This window comes from Rattus norvegicus, chromosome 2 (assembly GCF_036323735.1).
Source record: "Rattus norvegicus strain BN/NHsdMcwi chromosome 2, GRCr8, whole genome shotgun sequence".
NCBI lineage: Eukaryota > Metazoa > Chordata > Mammalia > Rodentia > Muridae > Rattus > Rattus norvegicus.
The window spans coordinates 205,417,533-205,435,095 of record NC_086020.1 but is presented as its reverse complement, the minus strand read 5'-3'; the positions used below and the strand labels follow the sequence as shown (position 1 = coordinate 205,435,095).

The window sequence follows — 17,563 nt, the reverse complement described above, 5'->3', positions numbered from 1 at the left end:
CTTAAGATGTCAAACTAAAGCTTTCCTATTGATATAATATTCTCCAATTGTACTATATTTTTCTCTGCAAAGAATATCTCTCAGGATGTCTTACTATTTAAATCTATTTTCTCCAATTGCTCCCGTCTTAGGGAGCAGTGTGCTATGGATTATTGTTATGATCAGGATGTCAACCCAGTGTCAGAGTCTTCTCAGATCTACAGGTCCACAACCAAGCTCATTAGCTCCTATCTTAGTTATGGTTTGCATTGCTGTGAAGAGACACCACAACCAAGGAAATGAGTATAAAGGCAAACATTTAATTAAGGCTGGCTTACAGTTTCAGTGATTCAATCCGTTATCATCATGGCGAGGAGCATGGCAACATGCTGGAAGACATGATGGTGAAGGAGGCCAGAGTTCTACATCTTGATTCTCAGGCAGCAACAAAGGTTTGTCTTCTGCAGCAGCCAGATTCCACACTGGGTGGAGCTTACACATAGGAGACCTCAAAGCACACCCTAACAGTGATGCACTTCCTCCAACAAGGCCACACCTACTAATAGTGTCATTCCCTGTGGGTCAAGCATTCAAACACACTGAGTCTATGGGAAACAAACCTATTCAAACCACCATACTCTTCTGTCACCATTTTCCATGTCAAGAAACATGTCTTGTTGCTCAAGCCATAAAAGTGGGAGTTACCAGTGTCTGCAGCTGGCTTTTGTATTTACCTAGTAAATGCACTCCTTTATTTAGTCCTTCTTTGCCACTCAAGTCAAATCGTTTTCATATCAAGTAAGATGATTCTTTGAACACATTCATTATACCATGTTCCATCTAATCTCATACCCCTCTGGATATTGCCCTATTTAGTTCAGAGTCCGTAAAGATACCTACAGGCATCCATCTGGATGATCTGATGACTTTCTTTACTCTGTTCCCGGCAACCTCCATTTTCTCATTCAGTTGCTTTTCTCTGGATCTTTTATCTTTCCTCAAAGATGATGCGTGCACCTTTGCTTCATTGAATCTGAACTCAAAGATTTCTGTCTTCCTCCTGGAAAGCTGTTCTTTGTACTTATCTTCGCGCATTTTTCTCTTTGCTCGATGAAATATCACATTCGCTGAGTATTTGTTCAGTCCACTCTGTTCGTTTGTTCCGATCGCAGACAAATCTTGCTTCTTTCTCTGGTTCATTTTTAAGTACTGCAAAGTTTTTGTGAAGGCAGACATTTGTGTTTTGTTGATTTTAATGCTGCCAGACTCATGACAGACAATCTAAAAATAACACTGAAAAGTTGATGTTTGGGCTTTGTTAGTCCAATTATGAATGGGAGATTAGCATCAAACTTCTATAGCAAGCTTGAAACACTCATTGTTATTTCTCCAAATCACATCAGCTTAGTTTATGTGGCTTCGACTAATAATTCTTAATTTTGATGTTACAATAGAACTTCTTTTCATTTTTGGTGTAATAGGAGAACTTTTAAAGTTAATGCGCATGGGAATTATGACAGTAAAAATAAATAATTTTCTTTTAGATCACAAATCAACAATGACATAACATTGGGTACAGGATCTAAAACCAACTTGCAGCCAGTCCAAAATTTTGGTGATAGCAAACTCGAAGGTTCATCTAATAGATTCATTTTGTAACTAGATAGGATCAAAGCAAAAGATATTCTATTTGGCATGGAGTGATATGTGATGACTATAGTAATTAAGTAATATTATTTGACTTTACATGCTCATACATCTCAATATATATAACTGCATCTATTTATCCATCTATGTATCTATCGGCATACATGTTTATTACATGTATATGTGTGTGTTTCTGAGTGGAAAACTGTGGTACTCTGCAAGCACAGCATATGGTCTTGATCAGTGAACTGTCTCTTCTGCCCTGACTAGCACGTTAAATGATTGAGTTACATTTTGTTGTGAAGATGCAGAACTCAGTGGTATACTCCAGCTAAGCATGTCGAGAAAGTCCAATTAACGGGATTTCAACAGAGCAGATATAATTTCAAAGGGCTCACAGAGATATTAAATGGAGACAAAAAATATTTGATGGCTGAAAGAGGGAGGTGGTTACAAAGTTAACTAATTAGGAATATAGAAAGTCACACTTGGTTATATAGTCGTATAAAGTTTCACATTACCAGTGTCATAGTTAATTTTATGTATTAATTTGGTTTAGCAGTAGACTGCACAGAAAGTTTGTGAGACGTTATCATGAAGGAGTCTGTGAGACTCCTTCTAGATAAGAGACCGTTTGGAGTGGAAAGTCAGATATAAAAGATTGTGCTTTCTATTGTGAATTGACCACACTCAGTGTGTTGCAGGCTTGTTAGAACATACCAAGTGTTAGTTATAACTTTGTACTTGCTTTGAGCTGATCCTCAGCTATTCCTGACTCCAAACAGAACTGAAACCTTGTGTCTTCCTGTATCTGGAATCTGTGAAGTTTCACACTAGAACGACACTGGCAACTTTCCTGTATCTCCATCTGCCCAGCTGGGGATCTTGTGTCTTGTGAGCTGTCATAATCATAGGAATTGTCTGTCATTATATCTTCTGTCTTGCCTTTGTCTCTCTGTGGCCTTTATGCATATGAACAACATTTATACATTAGATTTGTGTTTCCTGAGCATTTCAAACAATACTACTATACTATGTCCCATTTATTTGATCTCCCATCTTGTTTGAATTTAAGATAATTGAACTTACAAAGATTTTTTATATGATGTGCATCTTGTCTTCGATCCTTTAGATAATCATTTCCTTGTCGTTTTAATATCACTAAGAGTTCTCTTCCTTTCCATCTGCAACAACGTCTGCTTTGACATAGTGAGGAATAACAGAACTCAAGTCAAACAGAAACAGTCTTTATTCCTCCTCATGTTATTTTAGTTGACTGTGACTTCCTATGTGCAGTTTCCTTATACTGCACTAGGCTTTCTTATCTTCATTGCCTGATCTTTCTTTGGACATCTCTTCCCACAGAACATCTTTCATTATCCTAGTATCTCCTTGTGTACTATACAATTCTCTGCCATAAGAAACCTTATCCCATTCAAATACAACCTATGATGATCCTACAGTATAAAATATAATGGGCTTTAAGAGTGTAGCAAATATACACCTTTAAAACAAAATCCTACCTTTTGAAACATGGGTCCTTATGATTATTTATTTAAAAATTATTTTAGAGTAAATGAAAATTGCCCATCCCATGTAATAAGTGAAATAATTATGAAACACCCACTGAAAGAGTAACAGTTTTCTTCACTTTCCATTTTCAAGGTTGTATTTATCTTTATTTTATGTTTATGCATGTTTCATTTACATTTATGTTCATACAAAACATGCATACAGTGCTCGCAGAGGTCGTAAGAGTGAATTGGCCTCCTGGAACTGGAGTTATAGTGTAGGTGTTTGGAGGCGCCATGAGAATCCCCTGGAAAAGGAGCAATCGCATTTACCTCTGAGCCATCTCTAGCCCTAAGTGTATATATTTTGACGTTAACATGAATTGAAAGGATTTACATTAAATAAACAATCAAAACTGTTTTCTTTGGTGATATTAAAGAAAGAATCCTATATAATATCTAGAGCCTATATACACTTATGGAATATTGCTAAGCAGTTCCCAAATGCTTCCTAGGTCTGTCCTTGATAACATTTTTTCCTAAATAAATGACTTTAAAGACTAGCCACTGCTGGTTGTTTAATCATATTTTGTCTGGTAAATGGAAGACGAGGAAGGCACAGTCTTTCTGGTACTGAGTCACAGCTTGGCTCTTGATCTTCGCATGAGATGAGTAAATGCATGTAAATCATTTGTCACCAAATGCTTTGAAAAGCTCTTTTTCAGCAAAAAGAAATTAAACGGCAACCACTCAATCCTTTTTTAAAATTGCATTGTGTGTGTTTCTGAAAGGACATGCCGTGGCAGAAGTATGTGTAAGTCAGATTTCCAGTTTAGCCCCATGTGCAGATTACCTTTAGCTGTCTAAGAGAACATACACACAGATATGAGAAATTTACCTCTCAACATCATTGTATGTTGGGAGAGTTCCGTCTGATACAGAAAATGTGAACTCTTCCCCATCATATTTACCAAAAAGAAACAAAATAAGTGGTTAGTAAAAAATGTCTTTGAGGGGGGCTGGGGATTTAGCTCAGTGGTAGAGCACTTACCTAGGAAGCGCAAGGCCCTGAGTTCGGTCCCCAGCTCCGAAAAAAAGAACCAAAAAAAAAAAAATGTCTTTGAAAGATATGCCTCAGTTTGGGAAGAATTCCATAATTTTATCTGACTAAAGGTAAATTTTGCATCTTAGATGCTGTCTCATTTCCTAATATAAGAAACTTATACAGGATGAAGGTTAAATATTTGATACAATAGGATCTTGGGTTTTATTTTATTACTATAATTTACGTATAAGTGTATACAGATATATGCAGGTGCACATATATGTGAAAACCAGAGAAAAGCTTTAGAGAGCAGCTTCCACTTGAGCTCAAACTCAAGCTTGGAGGTCTATGTGGTAAGAGCCTTTACCTGAGCCACATTGGAATACAGAATTGAAATGGATGGTTCTCCCTTTCTCTTTATCAAGGAGTCGTTTGTTTTAGCTTTGGTAGATGAAGGCAGCAGTAACAATATGACAGTCACTCATTTATCTTTCAATTGAATTTTCCAAAAGTGATGAAATGGAAGGATACAGAATTCAAAACTCAAATATTTAACATAGCGTGAGGAGTCATTTGTTAATATTGCTGTGTATATAACCATACATATATAATGCATGATAATTTACCTCAGATTGTTTTGGAAATATTAGAAAGTTTTTATTTTCTGTTATAGTTTAAATATTGTGGGAGGCAGAGGTAAGGGAGGGTGCAACAAAGATGAACCAAGAGCTCATTAAGAGTTAACATTTATCTGTGTATTAAAGATGGTATTTTGTTACGTAATGTACACTTTTTTTACTGAAGAGAAATGAATCAGTCAGGACTTTCATAGGTTCCCCAAAACATGATTATGAAAATTTTCCAGAGGTGGTTTCAGACACAGTTTTCTTCAATACTAATTTTATATTTATTTTCTCCGCTGTAACTCCTGTTTTCTACTTAATGTATGCAATTCTCTTTGATATGGTTGCTTCTTTTCCATTATCTTCATTTTATATGCTAAATTAATACTAATTCTGTTGAACCTCTTGAGACAGAGGAAAAAAACTGGCCTCACCAATATGATTATGTACAAGTGGACAAGATGTAATTCAGTTTTATGGCTTCATTCTTTGCAAATCAAGATGCAAATAGGAAAGAGAAAATGCGTTTAGCAGTGAATTCATTTAATTTTGGCTTCTATTTCTCCTTACTAGGTAATAGCAAAAGTATGTTGAACTGTGGAAACTTCTGTCTGAATGTGAATATCCACAGGACGTGAAGAGCAGCCATGTTTCAGATTACTGAATATAATACATGAATGCTAGGTGTTGGTATGAAGTAGTGTTCACCAGGGTGTTTGTGTCTGTATAAACTTGTAGTGGTTTCAAGCAATCCACTCCTAACTAGGTGTAAAAAACAACTGCCTTAAAGTTATCTTTTCATTTTTCCTCTCTCAGTTTCCTCACCCCATTATTTCTTCTGTGTTTAATTCTACGTTTTTATTTCTCTGCCATGCACACATTGGTTTATGATTATATTGCTTCTTAAAGGTCTCGTTTTCATTCTTGATCAAATATTTAGACGTGCACTCTTTCCTCACTTTGATTGACAGGACCTGTGTGATGCTTTTGAACAAAGGAAAGACAGCAAGAATAAATAACTGATTTCTACTCTTCACTCACTGGCTATATTCTGTTCAGTTTTCGAATCATTATATTAAGAGCTCTATATTTGCTGTTAACTTCGTACTTCTGAACATTTCTTCATAGTTATCCCTAAGTGCTTTAACACAGTTGATAACGAAACTGCTGTCACTTTATTCTCCCTTGTCTAGCATTCAACATATAAAGAGTAAAATATCTCTGCAGCACCATATACATTATAATTAAAATCTTTAATGAGTTTTGAGCTAGGCTATGTTTCAGTTTATTTTGAACTGTAGTAATATGAAGTAAGTCTTAGTCGGTATGTCATGATACACACTAGATATAAAGATAGTGGTCACTACTACTAATTCCAGACGTGTGATTCGCTACACACCAACAGAGATGGACCATTCCCAGAAGTGATTGCATCTTCTGTCAGCCAATAGTTCACCAGTGGCATATTGTTACCAGGGCACCAACACTCTGAATGCCAAGTGTCTATTTGAAGAAATCCTGCCTTCTGGAATTGCTCCCTCTAGTAAGGATACTGAAAGCACCATGGGATGATGATGCTTCTTAATCAACTTCAACTGGGATGGAAAAACTAAAAGGATTATCTATTTAATTCATGCCCTCCTTTGGTCTTATCTAGATAGCTGGTTGTTTATTTGTGATGTTTAAACAACTTTATTACTGGCATATCTTTTCAGATATTTTAGCCTACAGAGTTAATGAGAAAGCTTGTGTTATCTGATATTAGTGAGTTATAATTCAGATGCACATTACTCTACCCACCTCTTTAAGAATTAGCTATTATGCTTCCTAGGCTGTGGTAGTAAGATCAGAAAAGCCTTGTCTTAAATTAGATGGCACAACTAGATCCTACATAGCTTGAGCATGGAGTTTAAGAATCATTTCAACAGACTAAACTTTGAGACAGAAAGTAATGTGATTTATCTAAAAGGTCAGACATTATATAAGCTAATAATATCTATAAGAAACACACACACACGTATGCACACATATTTAGATATCAAATATTTCAATTAAAAAACTATGTAAATAAAATGGACGTTTGTGAAATAAGAAAACCAAATAAGGTATAAGAAGATATGTGAACATTGACACTACTATACATGAAACAGAAAAGACAAAGCCACAGGAACATGGAGTGTAACAGAGAGCCTGTGCTAGGCAATAAAAAGTTTAAAGAGACAGTTTTCCAGCAATAGTCAAAATAAGCAGATACAAAACCTTTCAGCTTTAAAACAAAAGCCCTAAAATCAGTCTTTCCCCATAATTAGTATCTGATCTAAATAGGAGAATTGATTAAAATGGAGATCACAGCATATACCATTTAAAACAGAATGTTAAGGCACTTATCTATTCCTTTATTCACTGCTCAAGGAGCAGTGGGGCTTGGTACAACAGAGCTGAAACATGAGACAGACTACAGTCTCTATAGGCAACTTTATTCAGAGCATCAGAAAATTTATACTTCGAGAATAAGGAGAGGTCATGTGAGAAAAGTGTACAATCCCAACGGCAAGCCTCATGTGGCCAAAAAACATGTTTATTATTTTTTTGGTTGTTGTTAGGTATTTTATGTATTTACATTTCAATTTTTATCCCCCTACCACTTCCTCCTGCTTCTATGAAGACACTCCCACTCCCACCCACTCCCACCTCAACACCCTGGCATTCCGCTACACTGGGGATATGAGCCTTCACAGGACTGAAGGCCTCTCCTCCCATTGATGCCTGACAAGACTATCCTTTACTGCATATGTGGCTGGAGCCATGGGTCCCTCCATGTGTACTCTTTGGTTGGTGGTTTAGTTCCTGGGAGCCCTTGGGGTGTCCGTTTGGTTGATATTGTTCTTCCTATAGGGTTGCAAACCCCTTCAGCTACTTCAGTCTTTCTCTAGCTCCTCCACTGAGGGCCCTATGCTCAGTCTGACGATTTGATAGAGGCATACAGATAAATAACAATAGCCAGTTGTAATGAATAATCTGAAGCAAACTCGCTCTTAATCTGTTTCACCTGGGAGGGGTATGAAACGATTCCTAGACATGTATGTTATTGAAGAAAATGGGTTACAAGACTTTTGTCTTAGTTTCTCACAAGAATCAGAATCATCTTCCCACGACTGACTTCTTTCTGGATTGTGCTTTGATTTGCTATATGCATGTGCTTGTTTATTCATTGAATAAGTATGGAATAAATAGGAAAACAGCTGAGAGAGTTATTAGACAGCAAAGGAAAAAAAGTGACTAAGACATAGAGAAAAGGGGCTGCCCTTAGGATTTGGGTGGAGAGGATTTTAAGAGTGTTTTTGACTTATTTGGCAAAGTATTTGCCATGGAAGTCAAGTACCATCACCAGAACCCAGTATACAATGTAAGGCATTGCAGTGCTAGAGAGACAGAACCACAACAGGGGGAAATCTGGAATTTGCCTGTCTGCCAGGAGTGTAGTCAACTGAGTAAGATCCAACTTCAGTGAGACATCTGTCTCAAAAAATAAGGTGGATAGCAGATGAAGGAAATACCAAGTAAATATCAGGTCTGTGCACATGTGCATGCATGTGCACATGCAAAGATAAACACACACACCCATACACACATACACACATACACACATACACACACACACACACACACACACACACACACACACACACCCCACACACAAACACAGAAAGATACATAATTATCTTGTGATTTAGCAAAGAGAATACAATCACTACTAGTAATAAATTTTCTCTAAATACCTTTTAAAAAGAGTCATTGAAAATTTTTATGTAAACTTGGGAGGAGAAAAAATACAGTCCTATTATTTATTAGTCATCTACTCCTATGTTGTGACAGATATAGTATCAATAGCCATAGATGCATAGAGAGATAAAGTATGTTTTTATTTTAAAAGATACCATTTTATTGGGATTACTCCTTTTTAAAGTGCAAGGAATAACAAACAAGACTTCATGGAAAATGTGATATTTGAGCTGCGTAGTAAACATAGGTAAAATCTTAATATGTGGGCAAAAAATGAAAGTACTTTCTAGGGTCAGGTATGAATGAGTTCCACAGAATGGACATCTTCCTCAATACGCTTATTTTTATTCTCCTTAAGATTTGATTTGGGAGTGACAGAAGGCCTGGCTTGTGCTGAAAACATTGTAGCACCTTCATTTTGAGAGAGAGAGAGGGGAGAGGGGAGAGGGGAGAGGGGAGAGGGGAGAGGGGAGAGGGGAGAGGGGAGAGGGGAGAGGGGAGAGGGGAGAGGGGAGAGGGGAGAGGAGAGAAATATTCTTAGCAAACATTTTATTTTTATTGCTGTGTCAGAGTGAATTGAAGTTGTTTGAGACAAGGCCTGGCTACTTCGTACCATTCTAGTGTAGAATTCACAGTTCTTGTTTCCAATCTCCTGTGTACTAGGGATTACACATGAATTCCACCATGCCTAACTGCAAAACTTTAAAAATATTTCAACAACAGTTTGGAAAATGATTGTTAATGCTATTTAATTGCATCATATTTTATAGAGAACTGGTTTTAATTCTAGTACTATGTATGAAACAATAAAATATAGTGAGTATCTGAGGTCATGTACATTTCATTATAGCATAGTGTGCAAGCAATTTGGGCTGATATTTTTCCAGTGCTAGTTGTTCACATATCGATTCTGCAATCTTCTTCAGTAGGTTTCATATATTTTATACTTTCTATAAGTCTCAATTAAAGAATGAAGGAATACGGGTACAAGTGAAGGGGAACGGAGAGAGAGAGGAAAATCAACATAGCTACCCTCTTTGTAAATGCGATCCTCTCTCCATGACCTTGCTGCCTTGAATATTTTTAGATTCTATAACTGAGGAAAACTTCTCTCCTCACCTCTTTAATGTCACATTGCATCTTCAGAGACATGTCTACTGCATTGGTGCCATACTGAGTATAGTCACATAAATCAGTTGTTCACACACTGGGCCAAAGCAGTGTAAACTGTAGATCGTGTTTTATGTTTTTGTATCCAGTTACGCTGAGATCTGTCCACTATTAGCCTAAATACCTTGGTCTGGTTTTGAAACTAAGAAATCATTTTTTTTCTTGCTTTTCTTTTCCTATGAGATACAAATAGAATGTAGATTTCAGTGAGCTAAGTTGCAACTGAAATTTGCATAAAAACTATAGTTGGGGTATGAGAAACTTTACAAATTTAGCATTTGTGAAGACTGAGAACAGATGACAAACACCAAGGGCAGAAGGGCATAGAGATACTTGTATGATTCAGAGTCTGCAGTGTATGAGACACGGGTATGTAGGTTTGGTTATAGTTCCATTGACAGAATTACAATATTTGCATGTAATAATACAGTTTAAATGTTGTAGCAGGAGGCTATTAATATGACTCAGTTGCCCTGGTGGCAGCGCTGTGAGCTCCTTGCTACTCGCAATTGCTATTACTTGCCCTCCGATTTTCCTGAGTTATTGTTTACTAAAATCTGTATTCTATCTTTGCTGCCCTAGACCCAGTGGGGAGAAGCTGGGGCCACTCTTCCCCAGCTCTTACAGCATTGTTATGCTCTCTCTTCTGTTGCTCTCAAGTCTGGATCTTATTCCTTTCCCAGGACGGCAATTCAAAAACTTTCTCTCTCTCTCTCTCTCTCTCTCTCTCTCTCTCTCTCTCTCTCTCTCTCTCTCTCTCTCTCTCTCCTTGTCAGTGAATCCTAAAGTCCTGTTTGTGTTTCCCTGCCCAGATATTGGCCACAGGCAACTCTATTTACCAAGCAGAACCAATTAGGGGCAGGGACCCTCATTGTCTTGTATAAGGATTCTCACACAATTTTAGAACCCAAATAACATAATGCAAACATTAGACCAAATCCATAACAAAATGTTTTTTCATATATATTAATACTATCTGTAATTCTATAAGTACCATTGACATAATATTAGCACATGAACACATATTTAAAAATATAATTCTTATGATTTTATGTTCTTTCTCTAAATTCATACTAGATCAAAAAAGCTACATATTGTGTGCTTGGCCCATATAAAGACCAGGCTGCTGCTCTCTAGCTAGTTCTTTTGATAACAGGCCATCATAATGAAACCTAAAACTTGTGCTTACTTGGTTACAGTGCTTGAATTGGCCTGCTAGCAAGGGTACTTCTCTTAGCTGGGGTACCAGGCATGTACAGGAATGTTGGGCTTGGACGTGGGTTCTAAGGATTCACATCAGGTCCTCATATTAATACAGTTACTATTCTTACTGAGTCATCTCTCTAACTCCTAAAAATTTATTTTAAAAATTATTTTATAATTTTTATATTATTTTATGATTTAGATTCAATGTACTGTATATGAGCAACAAACTATTTCATAAATATATATTGCAATCATAGTGTTAACTTTATATGTAAAAATAAAGTTCAAGCTTTTAACAAACTTGTGGTGTATGTAGACTTGATAGTGGTCCTTTTTTTGTTGTACTAAAATATTCATGGACCATATCTCAACCATATATATTTTCAACATAAATAAGGCTAGCATTTAAAGCATCCTTTGCTATTACTGGAGTACTTTAGACCAATGAGGAAATAATATATATGTATATATATATTATATAAATTATACATTTATTATATATTATAATATATTATATATATATATATAAATTCATAGTTATCTCCATGACCCAATATAGTCTTACCTCAACTACCAAGACAACAGTTAATTTCTTGTCTCTTTTGTTAGGTTTACTACTGCCAATTAAGTTTTGATTGCTTTTGGGCAAAATTTTTTGTTCATTACAAGTTAAGTGAGTCAGGTGCCATGTCTTATTATGCAGTGTGTAATTTTATCCAATTTCTTGGTATATTTTCTTATTATAGAAATTGAGTTTTTTCTAATAATTCCCAGTCTTTAGAAAATCCTTAAACATGCTCTTGCTTAGGAAAAGTCAGCCACAGGCGATGTGGTTTTGTATGGATCCCCTCACCTGCCTCCTACATCTCTTCAGTAAGAAGAATTTTTTTTTCAGAGAGAAAAAAATAAGTTATCAGTTTGCTTTTCAAAGGAAATGTTTCAACAAAAATGAATTTTGGTCTAAGTATGAAAGTCCGGCCTTCGGAATCACTGGGTAGATAAATGATCTTGTCAAGTTTAATGGGTGACCGGAAAAAAATCTGAATTTATGGTTCATATATGGGGAGAGAGGAGAACAAGACTGTGGTACAGAATTCAGCCAACTGGAGACTGATTTGTAAACACATGATTAAAACCAACACGTTATTATCTAAGAAGTTCATTCTTAGGACCCATAAGTTTGGGATCTCACTAAGTATACCATGTAAGGAAGCTATAAAATTTTGATGAATTATCAATTATTATTATACAATTAGAGGGCCACTCTAGACTGCAACAAAAATATTAAAGAATGTTAATCTGGGGAGATGGCTAAGTTGATAAAGCATTTACTGTGTAAGACTAAGGACCAGGGTACTGATCTTCACATGAAGGGCCTCCTGGGTGCCAATAGTCTCTGCACGTTCTTGAGGTAGAAGCAGGGGATTTCTTGAACAGGCTGGCTAGCTAGCTTAACTATATCCGCAAGCTCAGAATTCAGTGAAAATCCCTGCTTAAGTAGAAATCATGTGAAGCATGATCAAGGAAGATACCCTACACTAACCTCTGATCGCCACGGAGGCACAGACATATTACATTCTTGCAACATGCCTTGCCTATCTGCTCATATTCATATGAACAAGTATTTACAAATGTGCACACATAGGATTATCTAGGCTCCGAGTTTCATGTGAGGAGTCCTTATATCATGGTTTCCCACAATGTTATGAAGATACACACATATCATCAAGAGAGAAGTCAGGCATAGATAAGAGGAACCCGGTGTGCTCACCTCTGACAGTGAGCGGTGATCACACAATAATCAGTAGGAAAGATATAAGAAGTAAATTTTAAGAGAAAAAAAATTAAGGAAACCTGTGCCACTGTAACCTTTTCAACCTTCCTGAAAGAAGAGTAAGATATAGTATTTACTTTCCCAAAGTGAAAGTTCAATTAGGTTATAGAAGACTTAGACAAAGTGAGAGTGGGAGTTGCTCTTTCAAATATAGATGGATTACTTTGAACTCTGGATGTTTATAATATTAAGGTTTCTTGTGTGTAATTGCAAAGTTTTGGCAAATGCCATCAAGGCATATTCTGTTCTAATTTAGGCTGATTATTTTGAACAGACAATGTGAAACATTTAGCAATATAACTATTGAAAATTTCTTAGTTCTCATTACACTTATATGACTTCTGCACAATTTTCTTATTTAGAGTAAGAGTTCTGACTGCCTGGCTGTCTTGGATACAGCAAACGTGTTTGGTACTGAAGATTACTGCTGAATCATAGCTACCATTGGTGTTTGTGACGTGAACTAGCTTCACGGTGCTAAGTTCAAAACATTTTTACTTTTAATGATAAGATTTTATGCATCCTTAATTCAGGCAACATTCCCTTAGCAATACATTTTGCAAAATATTTATACCTGTTTTTTTTAAGTCCAGCTAACTCAACAATATGTAGATATGCCATGTTACCTGTTTGAACTGTTCTCTGGGTAGGGCTTCAGTGTAAATGCTCTGTTTAAAGCCTATCCTGACATATTTACAACCTCCTATCTTCATGGTTCAGCACTGCAGAGGAAAGCATTCTGTGGTTCAGATTCATGAGTATTTTGTTTTGCTATAATGTTCAAATAATGATCTGTTTAATTTTCTTTTTCCTACAGGAGTAAAGAAGCCCACTCTCCTATCAAGGTCATTACTGAACTCAATGGCTTCAGTTTAAAAGCACAGAGATGCCATCTAGCAGCCACTGTCAGGAATTTCCTGTGCAGAAATGTTCCTTTGTCATGAAAGTGAAAATTAAGCAATTTTGAACAGGTTTCAGTTTTAACATTTTACCAGTTTGCTGGTGATGAGGTATATTTCCTATAATTTAGAAATTCCATTACAGTGAAGCTGATTGACAGCTCTTAAAATAGGCAATGACATATGCTCTTGAGTTTATGCTTTTCTAGAAGGATTTCTAGAAGCTTATTAATTAGACTTTAATTAAGAAAACAAAATTCAAACACATTTACTGAGGGAAAAATCAATATTTTATGTGGAAGTACAAATTATCAATTAGTGGCAAATTGCCTACCTTTGGCTAGCAAATGTTAGTCTTTCCAATTCTGTAGTATCTTAGATGAGAGGAAGGAAATTAAGTATATGCAAAAAGTAGAGTCAACTTCAATCCCAAAGCAGGGGATCCATAAAGCAGGCATTGTATATATAGTCTTTGGTAAGACAGAATTTGTACTAGTAATAGGTAATTATCTTCTACTTAAAAATTAAATAAAGCAACACAGAGAGATGTAGAATCGAGGTAGCTGATGTAGGTAGAACCTTGTATCTTAAAATATTTTCAGATTTCAAGAGATCTCCTCCTGTGCCTTTTTATCTGTATCCATACATAATTATATTCACACTTAGAGCAAACACAGAGTATACAATGGCAGAGAATCATAGGAAACAGATTTGTTTTGCATTGTATTTAGTATTTAGTATTATTTTCACATAGAAAAAAAATCTGGTTAGAATTTCTAATTATTTCAGTGGCATTTCCTAAGAAATGTTTTTGTCAAACTGCAGTCATCTGAGATACTATACATTTACATTTTGATTTCATCAAATATAACTTTTTACAACAATCCCAATCTTTAAAAACTATTTTGTTTGATATAGCTTGTTAAACAGAATTAGTTTGGTGAAACACAAAATTGGGCTCTATTCACTCTCATAAAAATGATATTTTGTCTACAAATCCAAAACATTTGTAAATAAAATGACTTAGCATTATGTTTTTAATATTATTTATTATTTCATGTAAGATGTCATGACATGGTCTTTTAATACTATTTCAAAACATCTGGAAACTGAGCACCGTTTGGAAAGTGAATTGGTTCCTCTTCTCCATGGATTTCTCAGCTCAGTGCTACCAAGCATTTAGAGTTCAGACTGACCTAATTGAAAAGTTTTAAATCACGGAATAATCATATAGGTTCTAAAATATAACAAAGATCAAATTAACCAAAGCAGAGATGTTTATTTGGGGAAATCAACTCTATACAAAATAAGATGTTAAGAAGTAACTGCAAATAATGATTGTACTTATACATTAAAGATCCCAGACACATCCAATCAATCATACATCTGTCACCAGGAAGCCACACTTCCCAATTCTCACAGAAAGCCATAGCCTATTTTAAGTCCAGGAATTTAGTCTGTTCTAATTTATTAATTGTGCTTTTTAATGTATACTTTACAAGATATTGTAAATAGATAGATGAGAAAATGTAGGCACATGTCTTAGCCAATATAATGTGAGAAACAGAATGGAATATGTTACTATGAGTGCACAGACATAAATGGAAAAATAAAAAATAGTATATAAACAAAGTGATGATGTTTTGTCCAGTGTAAACCGCATAAGAGCTATACCTCAGTATATACAATATACCATTTGGCTTGTTAACATGGCTCTCACACAGTGTTTGAAGCTTTCAAAAATGTCAGTGTCAGGACAACTACAGGTTTAGAATAAAACTGATTTACTTTATTCAGCTCTTTCTATACCTGAAATATGGAAACCCTGCAATATTATACCATCATAATTTTATACTATATACTAGGATAGGCTTTGAAATATCACATCCAGGAATAGATTGTTGTTAGTTATGCCTTCGTTGTGGTCAATTGTTTCCTTTAATTACACAGAAAATGTCAAACCATATGATAACTTTAAAGAATTCGAAACACAGCATTGGTGGCTTTTATAATACGGCATCATTTTTTTTTAACCATGTCATGTTGCTGTCCACCAAGTAAGTATGTAAAATCATCAATGCTTTTCATACCTTATTTTAGCAGTTGCCTTATCCCTTACTCTAGAGAACTATGCTTTTCTTAGAATGCTTGCCTCTCAGAATTGACCATCTACAATAGGCTTTCCTCACACATCGCTGAGAACATAGTTCAGTCGCTCTCTGCTTTGTACCAGATGAGCTGAGCGTTCGCTTTCATTGCTGGATAATTTACAGAGTTCCACAGCTATATCGTAACTCATCCTTTCCACTACCCTCCTTAGTTTAACAGGCTTCTCACTTCCTGTCTCCTAACACAGATCACCAGAACTTCCTTGGGATTCCCTAATTTTTTTTCAATAAAAGAAAAGACACGCAAAGTCCCTCTCACGATGTCTCTCGGTCATGCAGATAGTGTATCTTTGCTGTTCTGTCCTAGGTTACAAGCAGCCTCCCCAATGTTTTGGACACAAACCGCAGCAGTCAGCGATGGGAGTATTATTGACCAGCATCAGCTGGAAAACGCTTCTCTGCTTTCAACAAAGAGAAAGCTCACCATCGAACACAAACACAGGCTTATAAACTGCATTGTTTCTGCTGTAAACTCCCTTGCATGACCCGTCCTACTTCAAAAGAGAACATTAAGCGGCTGGACAGCGAAAAAGCTAAATCCCCTGGAGAACCGCATTGCCTGCTACCCGTGTACATTATCTTCACTCTGGTCCCTCCCCCTCACACCAGGACACTACCTTAAGAAGCTAGCCCTCTGGTAGTTCACCTTGTTATTCTCCAAGCTCTGTGGATGCTTTAGATACCACAGGGTCGCTGAAAGAACAGTCCCCCATGCTGTTTTGGACATTTTTCCCCGCATCTTGATCAGGTCGTTACATTTTGCACATTTATTTTAAACGAGTCAAAATATTGCCCCTACCTTGGAAGGATCTAATCCAGCAAGTAAAGACAGAAGAAGGAGGTTGAGAAGGCTGGACCTCGCCTGCATTCTGATGTGGGTTTTTGCCTCTCTTTACTCTGTTTTATGTAGCCACTTCACTCACTGCAGAGACCTTTCCCACGTCAGTTGCACTTTCTGCCTGCCAGTCAGAGAAGAGTGGAAAGAGGCAGAGGCGGCGGCGGCAGCAGTGGCAGCAGCGGCAGCAGAGGCAGCCGCCCTGGGGGGCGATCATTCCGCAGGCATCTCAGAGTGGGGAGTCCTGGAGCTTAGAAGGCTGGGACTCGCTGCCGCGGGTGCTGGCCGAGGTGCTGAAGCGCCTCCACCTGGTGCGCCCCGGTCTACCCTCTCCCCTTCTGTTAGACAGCCAACCCACCTCAAAAGTTTTGACTCAAAAGGATAGAGTAATTGCTGAGAGGTGTGGAGACCTGAACAACGGATATGACATCACTACAGCTCCTGGGGTTTTGTACGTTGTGGGGGTAGTGGGGGGGGGGAGTGGTATTTTGAGGGAATTTGTTAACCAAAGGACTCTTACGCTCCAGTTCAGCCTTTGCTGGCAACTTGAGCTGCAGAGAGTCAGCTGTACACAGTATTATGAAACAGGCGCTTCACTGGAACCTTCTGTCATTGACAGAGGACTTGTTTTAAAATTTAGTGCTTTTGACAAAGTTTGCATGTGAACTGCCAATGCGGTTATTATTTTTTTCTTTCTTTCTATTCAAGGCACATGTTAAAAATAATAGATTCATCTAATTATTTAGATATGTGTATGGCTACTTAAAAATACTTAATTGAAAAAATGTTTTGGGTTAGGCAGTGTGCACTTTTATTTGGGGAGTGGAGGGAGATTGCAAGCTTGAAAATACATTGCAGGAATA

General features: G+C 36.7%; 1 protein-coding gene across 1 annotated transcript in view; it reads right to left on the bottom strand.

The window, feature by feature from the left end:
• The window catches only part of Olfm3 (olfactomedin 3), a 222,518-nt gene extending 205,384 nt beyond the window's left edge, over positions 1-17,134 (bottom strand). Inside the window, exon 1 of the mRNA XM_017590639.3 lies at positions 16,665-17,134. Coding sequence (XP_017446128.1) covers positions 16,665-16,733 — 69 coding nt within the window. The 5' untranslated portion in view covers positions 16,734-17,134. The remainder of the gene's footprint in view (positions 1-16,664) is intronic.
• Positions 17,135-17,563: the final 429 nt, after the last annotated feature.